The sequence below is a fragment of the Ostrea edulis genome, chromosome 1, assembly GCF_947568905.1.
Source record: "Ostrea edulis chromosome 1, xbOstEdul1.1, whole genome shotgun sequence".
In the NCBI taxonomy this organism is placed as follows: Eukaryota; Metazoa; Mollusca; class Bivalvia; order Ostreida; family Ostreidae; genus Ostrea; species Ostrea edulis.
In genome coordinates, this window is record NC_079164.1 from 34441489 (window position 1) to 34462038 (window position 20550).

The 20550-nt window shown below is 36.2% G+C and overlaps 2 protein-coding genes across 2 annotated transcripts in view; both read right to left on the reverse strand.

Annotated features, from left to right (window-relative positions):
* The window catches only part of LOC125658997 (uncharacterized), a 32690-nt gene extending 26311 nt beyond the window's left edge, over nucleotides 1–6379 (reverse strand). Inside the window, exons 1-2 of the mRNA XM_056146674.1 lie at nucleotides 6087–6379; nucleotides 3205–3263 (exon numbers count right to left, since the gene is read on the reverse strand). Coding sequence (XP_056002649.1) covers nucleotides 3205–3263; nucleotides 6087–6379 — 352 coding nt within the window. The remainder of the gene's footprint in view (nucleotides 1–3204; nucleotides 3264–6086) is intronic.
* Nucleotides 6380–10388: 4009 nt separating this feature from the next.
* Nucleotides 10389–19994, reverse strand: LOC125658968 (probable cytochrome P450 CYP44). The gene is made up of 9 exons (XM_048890450.2): nucleotides 19751–19994; nucleotides 16713–16950; nucleotides 15345–15535; nucleotides 14980–15175; nucleotides 13801–13975; nucleotides 13270–13436; nucleotides 12857–12935; nucleotides 12440–12599; nucleotides 10389–11516 (listed from the first exon to the last, which is right to left on the reverse strand). The coding sequence occupies exons 1-9, from the start codon at nucleotides 19920–19922 to the stop codon at nucleotides 11365–11367; spliced, it is 1530 nt and encodes a 509-aa protein (XP_048746407.2). The 5' UTR covers nucleotides 19923–19994; the 3' UTR covers nucleotides 10389–11364.
* Between the last annotated feature and the right edge of the window lie 556 nt (nucleotides 19995–20550).

Here is a 20550-nt window from a genome sequence, read left to right on the forward strand (position 1 = left end):
CGATAATAAACTCTGTGTATTAGTCCCAAATGTTGTTTACACCAAAAGGAGTACCAACTTTGTGCTCGAGCATGTCTAATAAAGGTGTTTTTCATTAAATATAATGTACAGCATGCAAAATTCTTCGTCTGCTCCGCCATGCTTGTTATCGCGAGATCTCGTAGGTGGATCTAATGAAAAACCTAAACATTGACAATCAGCGCGAAAATGTAGTTACTCGAGCCACTTCGACAAAGAAAGGAAAATCATATTGTTGCAGAAAAATTTACACTCTGCTGTTCGGTTTTTAACTTGATATTAAATTCAAACCTTTTCAATACCGACGAAATAGCTTTCGCCTCCATACTTGTCCATTGATGTAAATACTACCTTATATGGCATATGCAAATGACTCAAGTTGACAATCGGAAGTTTATACTTCAGTACATCAAACATGGCGCACAAATATGAATCGAGAAATTGGAATTTATCGAAATTGTTGAAAACGGTAGAATAGAGCATCACAAATCTTAAGTTGCAGGTTGTAAATTTATATATTGACTAAGAAATTTAAACTTAGAATATCATTTTATTTACGTAAAGAAAGTCAGGAAATGTTTAGAATGAACGCAAATGTTGCGGGAGTGAATCACTCCCGCATTTGCACCATTATGGAGATCCTAAGGAGTTGTAGCCCTCTCCCTAAAAAAAAAAAAAAAAAAAAAATCAGAGAGGGCTACATTATTGCAGCTAACAGTGGGTGTGACCTGTCGACAGGGGATGCTTACTCCTCCCAGGAACCTGATCCAATCTTTGGTATGTCAAGGGGTCCGTTTTGCCCAACTCTTAATTTTATATTCGTTATTGGAGTTATGAGATTGATCACTATTCGTTATCTTCACCTATTCCTGCAAGTATAATTCTAACTTTGATAAGGGTCAAAGTTCAGAGTCGTAAAGTGATGCCATGAAATTATTTTGAAGCCAATACTTGTGTATATCTTATGAGCATCTTACACAGTAAAAAGAGTGTAAAAATGTTTGACCTTGATTTAATTCAAACGTTCAAAGGTGAACCATTTCACTACAGTTGATCCCGTTTCTTTACGAATAAGAGGTTTTGAGTTTTGATGTTTAATGGAATTTTAAGGCCCAAACTTTCATTCATTCTCATCAAGACCCCTTTGGATTTTCACGATTAATGCTTTCTTTTTGAAACTCCTTATGCGTCATATTCTAGTAAATGTTTCATGTCTCTAGCGTTTACGAGGAATATTGATAGCTCATTAATTGCTTTTGATCCAATACTAGTAGGTCCGTGAGAAGTCAAGGTTCAAGTAAAAACTGTAATATATGATCATGTTACACCAAATATGATGGACCTAATAGTTTTTAGCCCACCTGAGCCGAAGGCTCAAGTGAGCTTTTCTGATCGAAATTTGTCCGTTGTCCTTCGTCTTTGTTGTCGTCGTAAACTTTTCACATTTTCATCTTCTTCTCCAGAACCACTGGGCCAGTTCCAATTAAACTTACCACAAAGCATCCTTGGGCGAAGGGGATTCAAGTTTGTTAAAATCAAGGGTCACGCCCTTCTCCAAGGTACAAATGTAGATAATAGCGAAATAGTGAAAATACATTAACGATATTTAAAATCTTCTTCTCCAGAACTACTGATCCAATTTTAACCAAACTTGACCTAAAGCATCCTTGGGTGAAGGGAATTCAAGTTTGTTCAAATGAAGGGCCACGTCCCTTTCCAAGGGGAAATGATAGCGAAATAGTGAAAATACATTGACGACATTTAAAAATCTTCTCCAGAACAATCGGGCCAATTTCAACCAAACTTGGCACAAAACACCCTTGGGTGAAGGGGATTCAAGTTTGTTCAAATGAGGGGCCACGTTCCTTTCAAGGGAAGATAATAGCTAAATAGTGAAAATACATTAATAACTTTTAAAAATCGTCTTCTCCAGAACCACAGTGCCAATTTTAACCAAACTTGCAATTGGCACAAAGCATCCTTGAGTAAAGGGGATTCAAGTTTGTTTTTTTTAAATGAAGGGCCACGTCCAATTTCAAAGAGAGATATTAGCAAAGTAGTGAAAATGCATTAACAATTTTTTAAAATCTTCTTCTACAGAACCAAATTGCCAATTTTAACCAAATTTGGCACAAAGCATCCTTGGGTGAAGGGGATTCAAGTCTGTACAAATGAGGGCCATGTCGCCTACAAAGGGAAGGTAATCACAAAAATAGGGTAGGGTCATTTAAAAATCTTCTCCAGAACCACTGGGTCAGAAGAGCTGAAATTTACATGAAGGCTTTCTGACATAGTGCAGATTCAAGTTTGGTAAAACTATGACCCCTGGGGGTAGGTTGAGGACCACAACAGGTGATCAAAGTTTTTTTTTTTTTTTTTTTTTTTTTTTTTTTTTTTTTACATGCGAATATATATGTGAAATCTTTGAAAATCTTCTTCTCAAGAACCACTGGGTCAGGAAAGTACAGATTTACGTGAAAGCTTCCTGGCATAGTGCAGATTCAAGTTTGTTAAAATTATGGCCCCCGGGGTAAGATAGGGACACAATAGGGGATCAAAGTTTTACATACAAATATACATGCATAGGGAAAATCTTTAAAAATCTTCTTCTCAAGAACCATTGGGCCAAAGACTTTTACATTTACATGAAAGGTTCCTAATATAGTGCAGATTCTAGTTTGTAAAAATGATGGCCCCCGGAAGTAATATGGGCCAAGGTAACTCAGGTGAGCGATGTGGCCCTTGGGCCTCTTGTTTGTAAGTCTAGAGGTTACATTTTTTCTTGGGGTGGAAGGAAGGAAAACAAGGAAGAGAACAATATCAAAAGGCCTCTCACGGGAAGGTGGAAAGTCTTAAATATTGTGATAAGTGATAATTGGGAATGGTTTAACTTGGACACTTATCCAGAAAATGTTATTCAATTTGAGCATCCGTATTCTTATTGCACTTCTACATGCAAAACACAGGCATTCTAGCACAAAGTTAGAATCCTAAGTCATACCTTTAGAAAGAGTGACAATTACAGACATTGTCAGGAAATTAACCTTAATCCTTAATAGTCCCATAATCAGCCATTCCACCCAAACTTATCAGTTACACAGATAAAATCTGCTGGACACTACCATGTATTTGTGAATGATTAATTAACGGAACAAAGTCAATGACTGTTGATAGTATACAACTTACCTACACACTGGCCACCATCAATATAGAAGTAAGGACAGCAGTCCGGTGATCCGTCAGATCTTAAAAACACGTGCAGAAACATGCTACAACAACTGAGTTTTAAACAGATAATTTTGATTGATAAATACATAAAAATCACCTCATACTTCTAACGTACAAAGAATATATACATAATTTCATTTTTGGAGGGTATGAACAACATACGACGCTTTACGCGTTAGCCCTTCATGAAAAGTATGCCGGTGTAATGCGATGCTATTCATACCCCCTTTGAATATTTTAAATGAAATTCAATTCTTATATTTACATTCTATATTCAGTTCTGTGGGATAATTTACAGCCGTTAGAATAGTATTACTATAGGCATCAAAATGACGCACATCGTTCACATTCAGGAGGAAAAGTCTATCATTTCAATTCGTAAAGATACCGAAGGGAAAAACATAGGTAATAGATGTAGTATCATAACTGCAATGGTGCGTGCATACCAATGGAATAACGCGCATTATGAAAATTTGTTTGCACACATCGTTGCAGTTATGAGACTACATCTTTCAAAAAATGATAATTCATCATATTTACATTTTAAAAACCTTTTTAATGTGTGCATTTTTATTTATATCTCGAATCTCCCGCCTAATTCTTTGGGTAAGTAGCGATTAACGGAACAGCCATGGAAAAGTAAATGTGATGCAATGAATGGGTTGATTTTCAATCAAATATTATAAATATCAAATCATTAACAAAGTTGTACAATCTGAACTTGAAACATTTGATATCTTTACTAATCTCTCTAATTGTAAACAACCTAGGTATAGTCACTATAGGTGCCAGTCGGCCATGTTGTCACTTCGAGAATTTGCAAGTACAATTACTGAATGAAGAATTGTTGCACTTGGATTAATTTCTTGTGCTTGTTTGGTGATATCAACCACATAGAGGTAAGATCCACTTCTCTAGGCATCGAATGAGGTGCACTTGTGTTGTCTGAGACGGACACGAAAGCTTTGTTTTCATTCTGTACACGTACGGCCGAGCACAGGAACCGGTAATTTTGTCTGTAATAGTACTATTAGGGGTCTGTACCATAACACCCCCCAATAAAGGGTAATGATAATTCTATTTGGGGCTGGTATAGTACTATAGACCCCTACTATAATTATTACAAAATTACCGGTTCCCGTGGGCCGAGATGCAGACGACCTGTTTGACAGCATTCTGACGCCGAACAGATTTATAGTGATTTGGTCTTTGCATTTATAAGCAAATAGTGTTCAAAACTCTCTAATGCATTTTATCACAGGATTTAAAAGTAAATGTAAATACATATATGTGTATACACACAAGGGGTCCCTACTTATTTGAGGGGTCATTATATGCAGACCATGTATATTTGGACGAGAGAACGGCTATTTTTTAAAATACCAGGAAATAGTATGATTTTGAATTCGATCTTTCGTAATCGGATGCGGCAACAAATTCGTAGGTCTTAAATTATATAGATCTCACACAATAAAAATGCAGAGAACTAGATGAGTTCAATATTATTGACTTCAGTAATCGTTGTTATATAACTCGAGTGAAATTAATGTGTATTTATTCATTTAATAACCATATTTCTTATAAAAACCTAAACAATTTTAAAAGAAATCAACTTGACGCAAGCGTTAAAGATATCAAGCTGCAGAAGATGAATATTTTTCTTTTTTTGTGTTTTGTGTTTTCCCATAAATCTCGTTAGAATAGGAATTATGAGATTGATCACTGTTCGTTATCTTCGCCTTTCTCTCAGCTGTGACTAAATGAAACTTGATCTGTAATTAATATATGTACAGTCTAGTAAACCACATGCTGAATTTCAGCTTCCTAAATCAAAAAATGATAAAAAAAAGAAGAAGAAAGAGTGTGTACTATAAAGAACCAAGATTAAACCACCATAGATCCTTTATTTTCGCGAGGACGTAATGTTGTATTACTTCACGAGACGTACTTTTCGCGACTCGTAATTTTTGCTTAAGTCATGAATATTAAAGAGTTTATTTGCGAAAATTTTTGCAAATGACTTCTCACTCGAAATTGATCAAATAAATAAAATTCTTGCGAATAGAATGTGATTTAGAGTACAACGAACAAAAGATGGAATGCCGTATTTACTACTGATTGTAGTGGATTTTCACTCCTATTACTCTTGGACGGGTTCTACGAAATGGACCTTGTAATTATCTAATCATTACCTGTAAAAGTACGTAAATTGTTTGACCACATCAATTTTTCATAGCAGTACACATATCATTCAAACTAAAAAACTTTCATCCATCTATAACCCCTTTTTTCATTTTATTGGAGAATATTTGCTCATGTTCCTTCAAATATAATGTCAATGGCACAGGCAATTGCATCGCTTGGGATCCAATTTACTACTTTTTAATAGTAAATTCGACCCCCAAGTGATGCAATTACCTGTGGTCTATGTTAGAACGATTTCTGAAGAACACATAAATCACCCAAATTTTTAAAAGAAAGTTAAGCATATTTTCTAACACAGTCATAGTCAATAACTTTTATGCACTCATGCAGGCATTACGTAAATACCGAAATCAAATGACAATATTAGTATCCATGGATATGATGTAAATGAATGGAATTATGTTGCTGAAAAGGTACCCCCCCCCCCCAAACCCCCCAACCCCCCCCAAAAAAACCCCGAAACAACCGAAACATACAAAATTTATTTATTTAGGAAGAAATCAATATCAATTCACAGAATCAGCCCATACTGAGGTCTTGTTTTTTTTTTATATGATGAAATGCGTAACAGATAATGCAACATAATGGTATAGAATATCAGTTACAAAACACAGGTACATGGAATTATATCTTACCGTGGTGTCCCACATATTCCTCTGTTGGTTTTACAGTTACTTTGGGAAAAGAGTGCAAGCAGTCCAAACACCAACACGTTTACATCTAACCCAGCCATCACTTGTACTTGACGAACAGGAAGTTTTACATTTAAATATAACCAGACAAAGATTTCCATTGCAATGGTATTTTTTTTTAAAAATTCTATTTTTAAAAATACATGATGATATGATCTGTACCGCTTTACACGGGCCGGGTTTACTTCAAGAGGCGCCTCATAAAAAGTATACCGGTATGAAGCGCTATAGTTCATACTCTCATGTATTTTCAAAAATGAAATTATTTCTTAAACCAGTATTCATGTCTCCCTCTTTCAAAGGGAGACATATTGTTTTTGTACTTTCTGTCCGTCTGTCTGTCTCAAAATCTTGTGAACGCTTCTTCTCCTATATGGCATATCGGATAGGCTTGAAACTATGCACAATGCTTCAATGCCATTGGTAGATGTGCATATTTTCGAGACAGGAGGATCCAATTATTTTCCGAAAAGTTATAGTGGATCTAAGAGGGATGGAGGATGTAAAATAGCTTGTGAACACTTCTCCTATATGGCTCATCTGATAGATTTGAAACTTTGTATAATGCTTCATTGCCATTTCTAGATGTGCATAATGTAGGGACTGGAGGATCCAGTTATTTTCCTAAAAATTATAGTGGATCTAAGAGGAGTGGAGGGTGTAAAATAGTTTGTGAACACTTCTCCTATATGGCTTATTGGAGTTCATAATGTCTATGTTCCTGCCCATGCTTTCTCCTCTATATCATGCAGTGCATTAAGAGAAGGAGGTTTCATGTGGTGCACTTCCAATTTGGGGAGCTTGGGTGACATTTGTTGTTCATGAAAACAATCTTTAGTTACATTCTATTTTCATTTCAGTCAGAATTTCCAGCCGTTGAAATAGGCGGACTATATACATCAAGATTCAGAAACGCATTATTTACAACTTCAACTTCATTCTTGAGGAAACGGCTATCATTTTAATTTGCAAAGTTATCAAAGGCAAAAGCATTAGAAATATATATTGAAATTTTAAATAGAAAATTAATGTAATACATGAAGAAACCTTACGTAATGCACGTGTTTGACTTGCTGTTTCTCTAATGTGGGATTAATTTTTGGGATAGCGGATTAGATATAGATAAAAGAGAAAATATATTCCCTTGTAACACTCATCTGTAGTGTTATTGGTAGTGTTATTGGAAAAAGGTGCAGAGACACTAATCTGTAGTGTTATTGGTAAAGGTGAACAGACAATGATCTGTAGTGTTATTGGTAGACGTGTACAGACAATGACAATAATCTGTAGTGTTATTGGTAGTGTTCTTAATAGAGGTGTACAGACAATAATCTGTAGTGTTATTAGTAGAGATGTACAGACACTAATCTGTAGTGTTATTGGTAGAGGTGAACAGACCCTAATCTGTAGTGTTATTGGTAGAGGTGTACAGACAATAATCTGTAGTGTTATTGGTAGAGGTGTACAGACATTAATCTGTAGTGTTATTGGTAGAGGTGAACAGACCCTAATCTGTAGTGTTATTGGTAGAGGTGTACAGACAATAATCTGTAGTGTTATTGGTAGAGGTGTACAGACATTAATCTGTAGTGTTATTGGTAGAGGTGTACAGACATTAATCTGTAGTGTTATTGGTAGAGGTGTACAGACAATAATCTGTAGTGTTATTAGTAGAGGTGTACAGACAATGACAATATTCTGTAGTGTTATTGGTAGAGGTGTACAGACACTAATCTGTAGTGTTATTAATAGAGGTGTACAGACAATGATCTGTAGTGGTTTTGGTAGAGGTGTACAGACACTAATCTGTAGTGTTATCGGTAGTGTTATTAGTAGAGGTGTACAGACCCTAATCTGTAGTGTTATTAGTAGAGGTGTACAGACCCTAATCTGTAGTGTTATTGGTAGAGGTGAACAGACAATATTCTGTAGTGTTATTGGTAGAGGTGAACAGACAATAATCTGTAGTGTTATTGGTAGAGGTGAACAGACACTAATCTGTAGTGTTATTGGTAGAGGTGTACAGACACTAATCTGTAGTGTTATTGGTAGAGATGAACAGACAATAATCTGTAGTGTTATTGGTAGAGGTGAACAGACACTATTCTATAGTGTTATTGGTAGAGATGAACAGACACTATTCTGTAGTGTTATTGGTAGAGGTGTACAGACACTATTCTGTAGTGTTATTGGTAGTGATATTGGTAGAGGTGAACAGACAATAATCTGTAGTGTTATTGGTAGAGGTGTACAGACTAATCTGTAGTGTTATTGGTAGAGGTGTACAGACAATAATCTGTAGTGTTATTGGTAGAGGTGTACAGACTAATCTGTAGTGTTATTGGTAGAGGTGTACAGACAATGATCTGTAGTGTTATTGGTAGAGGTGTACAGACAATAATCTGTAGTGTTATTGGTAGAGGTGTACAGACAATAATCTGTAATGCTATTGGTAGAGGTGAACAGACACTATTCTGTAGTGTTATTGGTAGTGATATTGGTAGAGGTGTACAGACTAATCTGTAGTGTTATTAGTAGAGATGTACAGACACTAATCTGTAGTGTTATTGGTAGAGGTGTACAGACACTATTCTGTAGTGTTATTGGTAGAGGTGTACAGACACTATTCTGTAGTGTTATTGGTAGAGATGAACAGACACTATTCTGTAGTGTTATTGGTAGAGGTGTACAGACACTATTCTGTAGTGTTATTGGTAGTGATATTGGTAGAGGTGTACAGACAATAATCTGTAGTGTTATTGATAGAGGTGTACAGACACTAATCTGTAGTGTTATTGGTAGAGGTGAACAGACACTATTCTGTAGTGTTATTGGTAGACGTGTACAGACAATAATCTGTAGTGTTATTGGTAGAGGTGAACAGACAATAATCTGTAGTGTTATTGGTAGAGATGAACAGACACTATTCTGTAGTGTTATTGGTAGAGGTGAACAGACAATAATCTGTAGTGTTATTGGTAGTGTTATTGGTAGAGGTGTACAGACTAATCTGTAGTGTTATTGGTAGAAGTGTACAGACAATGATCTGTAGTGTTATTGGTAGAGGTGAACAGACACTATTCTGTAGTGTTATTGGTAGAGATGAACAGACACTAATCTGTAGTGTTATTGGTAGAGGTGAACAGGCACTATTCTGTAGTGTTATTGGTAGAGATGTACAGACTAATCTGTAGTGTTATTGGTAGAGGTGTACAGGCACTATTCTGTAGTGTTATTGGTAGACGTGTACAGACAATAATCTGTAGTGTTATTGGTAGAGGTGTACAGACCCTAATCTGTAGTGTTATTGGTAGAGGTGTACAGACAATAATCTGTAGTGTTATTGGTAGAGGTGAACAGACACTATTCTGTAGTGTTATTGGTAGATGAACAGACACTATTCTGTAGTGTTATTGGTAGTGATATTGGTAGAGGTGTACAGACAATAATCTGTAGTGTTATTGGTAGAGATGTACAGACACTAATCTGTAGTGTTATTGGTAGAGGTGAACAGGCACTATTCTGTAGTGTTATTGGTAGAGATGTACAGACTAATCTGTAGTGTTATTGGTAGAGGTGTACAGGCACTATTCTGTAGTGTTATTGGTAGACGTGTACAGACAATAATCTGTAGTGTTATTGGTAGAGGTGTACAGACCCTAATCTGTAGTGTTATTGGTAGAGGTGTACAGACAATAATCTGTAGTGTTATTGGTAGAGGTGAACAGACACTATTCTGTAGTGTTATTGGTAGATGAACAGACACTATTCTGTAGTGTTATTGGTAGTGATATTGGTAGAGGTGTACAGACAATAATCTGTAGTGTTATTGGTAGAGGTGAACAGACACTAATCTGTAGTGTTATCGGTAGTGTTATTAGTAGAGGTGAACATACACTAATCTGTAGTGTTATTGGTAGAGGTGTACAGACTAATCTGTAGTGTTATTGGTAGACGTGTACAGACACCGATCTGTAGTGGTTTTGGTAGAGGTGAACAGACACTAATATGTAATGTTTTTGGTAGAGGTGTACAGACACTAATCTGTAGTGTTATTGGTAGAGGTGTACAGACACTAATCTGTAGTGTTATTGGTAGAGGTGAACAGACCCTAATCTGTAGTGTTATTGGTAGAGGTGTACAGACACTAATCTGTAGTGTTATTGGTAAAGGTATATAGGTATAGGTGTACAGGTATATTTATGCAATGTTAACAATTTTGGAGACAAATTCTACATGTACAAATTTTCCAATATAATAAGGCATTATTTTACAAAACACGACAAAATGTACACAAGATATGAATAAGTACAAGGAAATGTCATTGTTTTTCTTTTTATCTTACCATCACGAAAGGTGAAGATAACGAACAGTGACCAATCTCATAACTCCTATGAGCAATACAAACTAGATATTTGGGCAAACAGCCAAACACGGACCCCTAGATATACCAGAGGTGGGATCAGGTGCCTAGGAGGAGCAAGCATCCTATGTCGAGCGGTCACAACCGCCGTGAGCCCTATATCTTGATCAGGTAAACGGAGTTATCAGTAGTCAAAATCAGTGTGTCAAGAACGGTCTAACAATCGGTATGAAACACGTCAGATAGCATTTCCAATGATACGTTGTATTGGCAAACTAGATCATTATAACGACCATAGAATTTGCGAAATGCTGATTTCAATCGAGAGTGTTGAAACCCTGTACCATCAACTTGTTTGTCAGTAGTTTGCATCGATTTAAAAACTGACCATACGTAGAACAACCTATTATGTATCGAATCAGTTGAGAGATATAAATACCATATGTAGGTGTTAATGGAATATTGCTACATAGATATGGGAAGTTGACGATGGAGAAGCCGAAATAATCCGATTTGTCACAACGTTGAGTTGTTAGTTTGCCGTTAAAATATCTATAAAATATCTAAGTATGAAAAAAAGGAATACAAAATAAAAACAGCAAAAACGTCAGCACACATGGTTGTAGACATATTATCTTAATGTAACAGAGTCGAGTATATACCTCTGCTGTGGATCGAACCCAGGACCTCTGGCACAACTAGTATACTTGCTCCAACGATTGAGCTACAGTGTTAACACACTAGCTGGAAGACAATGTACATGTATCTAACACTACCACATCAAATCATAATGGAACAAACAAGTCATATTAGAAAAAAATGTCAGTTTAGTTTCACTATCACATGAACACATTTTCATTATCTGTCTCTGAATGTGAAAGTCGTGTTACGATCAGGAACCATCAACACCTGATATCTCATGTCCAGTTCGCCGTGATTGTACTCCAACTTGAAGTTTTTCAGCATCTTTGATAAAACAACAAACAATTCCTGTTCAGCGAATCTTCTTCCTGAAATTCGTTTGGGAAATCAAATGATATAAAATTTGGTATAACGATTTCAAAATCATTTTTTTCTCCGTTTCACTGCATTCAGCGTTGATTGATTGATTGATTTGCTGTTTTCCGCCACACCAATCTAATTAAAGCTGATCTAAGAAGTCTGATTTTAATTATATTGTCCGCCACACTCAACAATTTTTCAGTTATCTGTTGGCGCCCAGTTTTTATTGGTGGAAGAGAGAGCCCAGATACAATGTACCTGGAAAGAGACCACCGACCTTCTGAAAGTGAACTGGGAAACTTTCTCACTTACCGGCGCGAGTGGGATTCGAACCCGCGCCGACCAGAGGTGAAAGGCCGTGTGATTCTAGGCGTGATGCTCTAACCACTGAATGCAGTGTAACGGATAAAAAACCTGTGGGTTTCAACGTTGACTCAAAATATGTTTGTGCAATTCAGAGGTAAAAAATCTAAGGGAGATTTAAGTCTTTTATGACAGCTAATGCATACAATGTATACAGTTAATCAATATATAATGTAATTCGCAATAATTCAACTCCTTGTTATTTCTTTGTCGGATCTATTGGCATGGCATAAAGTTCGCAAATGAATCGGCATAATGGCTGGGTTGCGTGTCGACTGTTGTTCATTTGTTCGAGTCTAGCAGGGGTTTAAATTTCTTTTTCAGATTAATATCTACTAAAAATGCATTTTATAACTAAATAAGGTAAATTTGAAAGTTTTCAATTTCAAAATATCATTGTACATATCCTCCACTTTCCATCCATATCTGCTTTCTCTGGTATGTTATGAAAATATGCAAAATTACTTGACGAGAATTCGCATAAAATGCAACATCACACTCAAACATACGCGAAGCTGAATTTCCCGCGAATACCTAACGTTATCGGTTGTATTGATACTATATATACCTATGCACATCCGCGGACCATGGCCAAATGGTGTCAGCAGGAAGGGGTGAATGTTTCGAGACGTTCCGTCTCTCAGCCAGCGCTCAGGTAGAAATGTCTCAGGGTCCACGAAGTAGTCACGTGATTTATAATGGACGAATGGCTGCATTTCTATCACAGTCTAAAAGCAGATTCAAAGTACCCCTATACACTCAAGGACAGGTACAGATGGGGTCAGAGGTTCTACCCCAGTCACCCCATATGATTGGTCAAAAATCCATATATTTGCTCATTTCAGAGCAATACTAGATACGGATTGCAAATCATTTTACCCCTAGCATAGGTTATAACACCCCCTCGCCCAGATAAACTTGCCTTCTAAAAATCTGTATGGAATTGTTACAAAGAATTATGCTATCTAAAATAAAACGGTCTTACCCCAGCTGGCAGTGAGAACCCCTGTAGGTTCAAGTCCTTTTTGAGAATGCGTTTGACTTCAATGTTTATTGGGAATAACCTGATGATAAAACGGAATCATGGGTTCCTTCAAAACGCATTAAATCTACTTATGAACTCTGTATACATTATGGAATTTTCTTATTCGTGAGTATTTTTGTAGAAATACTAAACAAATCTAGTTCATTTTCTGTAATGGTAATGTTTTTCGAATGAAATTTATTTTCACTTCGTTTTGAATTAACAGTTTTCTCCTCCATCTCTCGTTATTATTACACAAAGAGTTTCATCAGACTTTCAGTTTTATGGATTAATTACAAAGCGAAAATAAAACTCCAGTGAAAATAAAACTGTATTGGCGCTTATGTATACAGTTCTCGGAGTCCATGACGCACCTATGTGATTCTTTGACGCAGGCTTTGAGGTAGACCAGTTTGCCGATGTGGGCGGGTGTTATGGGACCGCCATCCTTCAGAACGTCACACACCTCTCTGTAGGCCTTTTCCTGGGCCTCAGGGTTTTTGGCTAGCAGATACATCGTAAACACAAGGGTGGGAGCTGTCTGTTTACAAGATAAATCGGAAATGAATATGTAGTCATTTTCTTTACTTTATGGATTATCAATATTGATATCTCAATCGAAAAAGAACTGTAGCCTTAAAAGTTCTTTTGAATTGTACAAAAATTGTCCAACACTACCATTTGATTTTAAGTGAATCATAAAAAAACCCCACCCTGAATCTGTCAGTAGACAGGGACAGGGCAATAACACTAATGTTTTTGAAACATGAATTTAAATGTTAAGAAGATTCATTACCATGAGGAATTTGTCTCCAAACAAGGACAGGGTGATGATATTTATATTTTTGTAGTATGGATTGAAATAGATTGTATACATGGATATCAATATTAAGGAGACTCGTTACCGAGCTGAGACCATCTCCAAACAGGGACAGGGCGATGATACTGATATCTTTGTAAGTGAGCTCTCTTTTTGACAGGAGGTGCATCATGAAATGATATCGATCACCCGCTAGTTTTCCTTCCATTCTCAGTCTGTCGATGTCTGCGATTGTCTCATCGACCAACACCTGTCCACCCCTGTAATGATAAAGCTAGCATAGGCGTGGAACAACAACTGTTCTCCTCTGTAATGATCAAACTAGCATAGGACCAACAACTGTCTACCCCTGTAATGATAAAGCTAGCATAGGAGTGGACCAACAACAGTCCACCCCTGTAATGATAAAGCTAGCATAGGAGTGGACCAACAACAGTCCACCCCTGTAATGATAAAGCTAGCATAGGCGTGGAACAACAACTGTTCTCTTCTGTAATGATCAAACTAGCATAGGACCAACAACTGTCTACCCCTGTAATGATAAAACTAGCATAGGCGTGGACCAATAACTGTTCTCTTCTGTAATGATAAAACTAGCATAGGACCAACAACTGTCTACCCTTATAATGATCAAACTAGCATAGGACCAACAACTGTTATCCCCTGTAATGATAAAGCTAGCATTGGACCAACAACAGTTTACTGTCTACCTCTGTAATGATAAATCTAGCATAGGACCAACAACAGTTTACTGTCTACCTCTGTAATGATAAAACTAGCATAGGACCAACAACTGTCTACCACTGTAATGATCAAACTAGCATAGGACCAACAACTGTCTACCACTATAATGATAAAACTAGCATAGGACCAATAACTGTCTACCCCTGTAATAATCGAACTAGCACAGGATCAACTCGGTTTTCTGAGCGACCAGTGTACACCTAGCTGTGGGCAAACGACGTGTCACTTTGTTTGATCGAGCGTACAGATTTCACTCAATGATTGGCCGTATGGTTTCGATAAGAGTGAGTTTGTTTGGCCATGTTATGCCATTCTTTCAAAGTGATTGGTCATTGAGAACAATAGTAACACCTGTTTCATTGAAATCCACGAGAAGCCTCACCCAAACATTTGCGAAGTGTCATGCTGTTATTGAAACGATAGTATAGCAATTGGACATCAAATTGAATATGAAGAAATGACCTCGTGAATACGAAGTATTGACCTTTGTAGGCCTCCAGAATGACCATTTATTACTCACCCAAAGAAACAGTCCTCTTCTCTAACCAGTTTCTTCCACGTCGTCGTGGAGACGTACTTATAGAATGGAATGCAGAACTTGAGATAAGCAGAGAGTTTGAACACTGCGTCGTTGCTCTCAATCAGCCTTCTGACTTGGGGTCCGGGTTCATCATCAAGGGAACCGAGTCTTCGTTCAAAACACGTCATCGCAGAAGCTGTGAATTTATCTCTTGTTAGTGTTATGCATAATAGAAAACCGAGTAATGCATTATTAAACGACACCAGTCTGGATCACTGCCATGTTTGCATGTGTATCCATAAACGTTGGGATGATCAAGACTAACGAATCTTAATAAACGATGACAACAAACGCAGATATCTTACACTCTAGATTCCACTTGGAGGCTTCATAATTAAAATAATCGATTTCGTTGTTCTTATTCCGGATTTTCCTGATCCGTTTTATGAAATCGTCAACGATGTCCTCTACGAAAGGTAAATACACGGTCACCGCTTGGGGCCGCATCATCATCTGCTGCACAGCGCCTCTCAGTGTGTACCATTCCTCACCATTCCTAGTCATCGTACAAAAACCATTATCATCATGATCGTCATTATCACTATCAACAACAACGCAGACATCATGTCAAATCAGATGATTATAATCTAGCGATTGTGTTTCTGATATATTTCGACATTATGTGTGTAGTTCAGCATTGAATGACAATTTTGTATTAAAATCACTCTGTTATATTTACAAGCACTTTGTGTGGGTTTTTTTCCCCCTCGCTTAATTCTATTGAAATCCGTTGATTGTCATTTGCAACTATGAAGACACATTTTGTTTCAGTCTAGTTAGATCCGGTTTTTGAGTGATGTCTGTCTGCGTGTGAATATACACATTCCACTATCTCCGCGATCTATTCCACGGCATTGTTGAAATTATTGGAAAATACGTTTTCTGGTTTATTTTTTTACCTTTTATTTGAATAAAAATGATAAATAACGTTTACATATATCATACGATGGTTTATTCTATATGTTTAGAGTTTCCCTTTACCATCGTTCAAATATGGAAATCATTACCAAATATGGAGACAAGTCAATGTCAGGTGATTTGAACAGCTGTCACGTTTAAATAACTTGCAGATCAATATATCTTTATTTTATGCACTTGAAAGTATTTGTATTTTAAAATTGCAGATACATATAAATAATAAAATGTCTTTCTTTGGTTTGTTAAGAGATATGAAGGTCGCAAACATTGTAGAAAAAAGCACAACTCATTTTTCTGACCTTCATATCTATTTTACATTATCAATATAGTTGTGCTGAAAATTTAAACTTGCCTCGTGTAACATTTAGCTATATACTGTATAGATTTTTATTTTACGCGAGTACTTAATATCACGAAATGACTCGTAGACTTCCAATTGCTGTAACATGAATTGGCGAAGAATCTGTTGATTTAGAGTTTCTGCATGTATTTTACCTACATGTATATAGAAATAAAAAGCAACTAAATTTATTTCGCGAGAGATGTTTCTCGCGAACGTACTCGATAATGAATTCTTCGCGTATATTTATGTCCAGATTGTCAGCCTTAATTAACTAACCAGACAGATGGAGGATATTAAAAAAAATATGGTTTATGAATGCAGTAACATTTAAATTTGGTACACTTCTGTTTCAAACATTCTGATGATGTATGATGGGATATAACTATGATTGCATCTTTGGTGATCAACCTACGTATTTCCGATCCCTTGGGACAAGTTTCGTTGGTCTCGGTAAAGTTTATTGGTCTCTAAAAGTGGATCAACAAACGGCTGCTTGTCCTCGTTTTGGAAAATTGTTCGGACGTCATCGGGGTCAAAGATGCGCACAGATGTAACTCCAAGCATTGTTTCCTTGACGATACTGCCATATTTTTTGTAGCGGGAAATGACAGCGTCTTGATATTTTTCAACGGTAAACTTCTGCATCGGACCTGAAAATTATATATATATATATATATATATATATATATATATATATATATATATATATATATATATATATAAAATTAAAAATGACCAACGACACAAACAACGGTGAATTGTCAAATTTTCAGGACAACCTGTCCCTTCCTCAGGACGATAGAATATTTACATAGAAATGAAAACTAAATAGAAAAGGAAACTACAACTACACCTAAACTACAAAAGCTGATAATAAACAAAACGTCTACATATTAAAATTATTGAGTGTAATATGTGGCAATAGAAAAGTCCGCTCCCATCGAGCGTTAAGACAGATCTGAACTGCTGGATCAAGTCTAAAACAAAGAACGACTCGTCCTACGCTGGATCAAGTCAGAAACAAAGAACGAGTTCAGCGTGGGACGAGTCAGTTCAGATCTGTCTCTTTGAAAGAAAAACTTTTTTTGTATCGTCTGCCAGGGGCGGATCCAGGAATTGCGGTTAGAGGGGGCGCATATTTATGAGGCTAGGGGTCTGGATTTTACAGATTTTATAGGGCTTGAAATATGTCTCCTATGTAGTCATTTTTACTATTTTCTGTCATTTTTAATGAGGTGAAATTAATAAAATGACGCAAAATTTAAGGGGTTTTGAAAAAAATGTAAGTTCTCCCAATAAAAGTAATTCAATATAGCAAAAGATTTTGACATTTATTTCTCCGAGAGTGGAAGAAAGTATTGTTTCTTTTATCCTTTACATTTTTCTAAACAAGAGTCCACTATTTACCTTAAATTTGAAAATTTTAGAGGGGGCGCGCACCGGCTGCGCCCCCCTTTAAATCCGCCAAGGTCTTCCCTTAATAGTCAAAACACAGGCTGTTACTTAGTGCCCGTGTGAAGTACTTCATGCAGGTAAAGCCTGTCGAATGCTCTTTCTCGTGCAGTCTGTTAAGTCACACCCACTCACCCATCGCTTTGTACTGTGAATTGTTAATTTTATAATTTTGTTACTCTTTATTTATAAAATTCGGAGAGAAGTGCATAGAAAGAGATTTTATACTTTGTATTGTGTATTGAATTATTCGAAATAATCAAACTGCACATAAGAACGCTTCACATCTCGAAATAATCAAACTGCACTTAAGAGCACTTCACATCTCGAAATAATCAAACTGCACTTAAGAACGCTTCACATCTCGAAATAATCAAACTGCACTTAAGAGCACTTCACATCTCGAAATAATCAAACTGCACTTAAGAACGCTTCACATCTCGAAATAATCAAACTGCACTTAAGAACGCTTCACATCTCGAAATAATCAAACTGCACTTAAGAACGCTTCACATCTCGAAATAATCAAACTGCACTTAAGAGCACTTCACATTTCGAAATAATCAAACTGCACTTAAGAGCACTTCACATCTCGAAATAATCAAACTGCACTTAAGAGCGCTTCACATCCTATATAACGTTATTGTGTTTATTTTATAAATGATCTAACGCATAGAAACTATATATATACAATTGTCAAGAAAATAAAAAAAATTATGTATGGTCTTTGAAAAACAGTTTTTGATATTCTTGATAAAAACGATTAATGTTATTGAGTCTAATTTATTTACATAATAACATATTCAACTCAGCAACGCTCAGCATTGTTGTTCATATTATAAATTGGACATCATCAGTGAAGTTGTTGTGAGGATTTTGAAATGAAAAACGACAATCAAGCTTATATCATTGTATTTAGGTAATAACTCAAACGTTATTATTTAGACCAGATGTGTCCTCTGTTGAATTCAATTAAGGTCCAGACGTGGATTTCTCGGGAAAAAAAAAATCCTCAAACTTAAGTTTGAACTTTCTTTTAATTGAACAGTCAAAATTTGAGTAAAATCTCAGACTTAAGTCCAAATTTCGACTTAGTTTTATTTCCAGATATCCAGGCCAGATGAAATACCAGAATGACCCTTAATTCTGAGGTTAAAGGTCAAACTACAAATATTTCATATCCATTGATATAAAATGGGGGATTATACATACATATAATGTACCTATACACACCTTGTAAGGTACCGTAAGAGAGAGAGAGAGAGAGAGAGAGAGAGAGAGAGAGAGAGAGAGAGAGAGAGAGAGAGAGAGTTCCTATTGGGATTGGAGTAATCCTGCAGGTTTTCAAGCGGGCCCTTATTTTTCTACAACATCCCTTATTTTCCTTTTTTGAACTTTAGAATCCTAAAAACGCCCTAATTTTTTTGTTGAAATTCCTACATTTTCAAATTTTGAAAGTTTAAATAAATTTGACATAAAGTAAGTGTTGGAATTTATTAAATTTAGTCTTAGTATACTTTCAGAAAATGAATATGCTGATTAAATGTACATCTCAGAAGACATCTTGATGGTTATCAGCTATATTCAGCATTGATTGTGAGCCATGGGATTCCACCTGAATTATATCATGGTTTGTGCTGAATGCCGAATATGGCTGTTGATGACCACTGGTATGATCTTCTGAGTGGGTAATTAGTTTTTGTATTATTGCTCTTGCAAATGGTGAGTAAAACATTGTTTCTTTCCTATTAATTTGTAAATTTAACCCTTATTTTTGTTTAAAAAGCCCTTAAAAAGGCCCTTATTGTTTGATAATTTTGCCCTAAAAATGGCCCTTATTTTTTGCAAAATGTCACTTGAAAGCCTGTACCTGGTAATAGAAATTTGAAATATTTCCCAAAACCATTTTTTAAAATGAAGGACAGGTCCCCCCCGGCTGCCCCTTTCAGTTACAACTTTGTTTCGCAACTAATGGTCTTTGTATAAAACTCATATTACCTCGTCTGTAATGAAGAAGGGATCCGATATACGGAAAATCCCGTGGTCCGGGAATATCGGCCAGACCTTTCTGAACATCAAGACTTCCCAATTCATAAGTTCCGGCATTGGTCCAGCGTCTGAAATTCTGGGTGGATTTTTGTGTCAAACAGCGAAACGACAATCTCCTCATGATGATCAGGAATGAACGACGTTCATCGTAATAACACGGTCTTGTTCACTATAGTATTTGGATGATATATGTGACCAATCGTTGTTTACTTGTAAATTTATACAAAAGATATCTTTGTTAATTGTTTGTCTATGTAAAGTGAAGGACATATTTGAAAAGACAAAACAGCATACACGATTATCATAGTTATTCATGGGCCGAGTCATTGACCGCACGACAAAACCAAGCGATCATTATTCTTCACATTTCATAACAATTTTTAAATCATTTTGAAATTCCAAGAACTAATAATAAGTAACCAATGCGAATGAATAAAGTTGATGTCTACAAACTTAAGCTTAATTGATACTTTACTTCTACTATCAATAAGTTTTCATATTGTACACGAACTTTGTAATTTAGAGAAATATTTATGTCTTGCACATAAGTTGCGAGAAATCCTTGTTTAAAAGTTATTCTTCGTTATTTGAATTTGTACACCGCCATTCACTGCCATTTTTATGTATCTATGGATACATATTGTAACTGATGTGATAAGACATATGTCTTAAGCAATAGAGTACTAACGACCTCTGACCTGAAAAAAAATAATACTCAAAAGCATGTTGGGGGAACTGTCATTATTTTA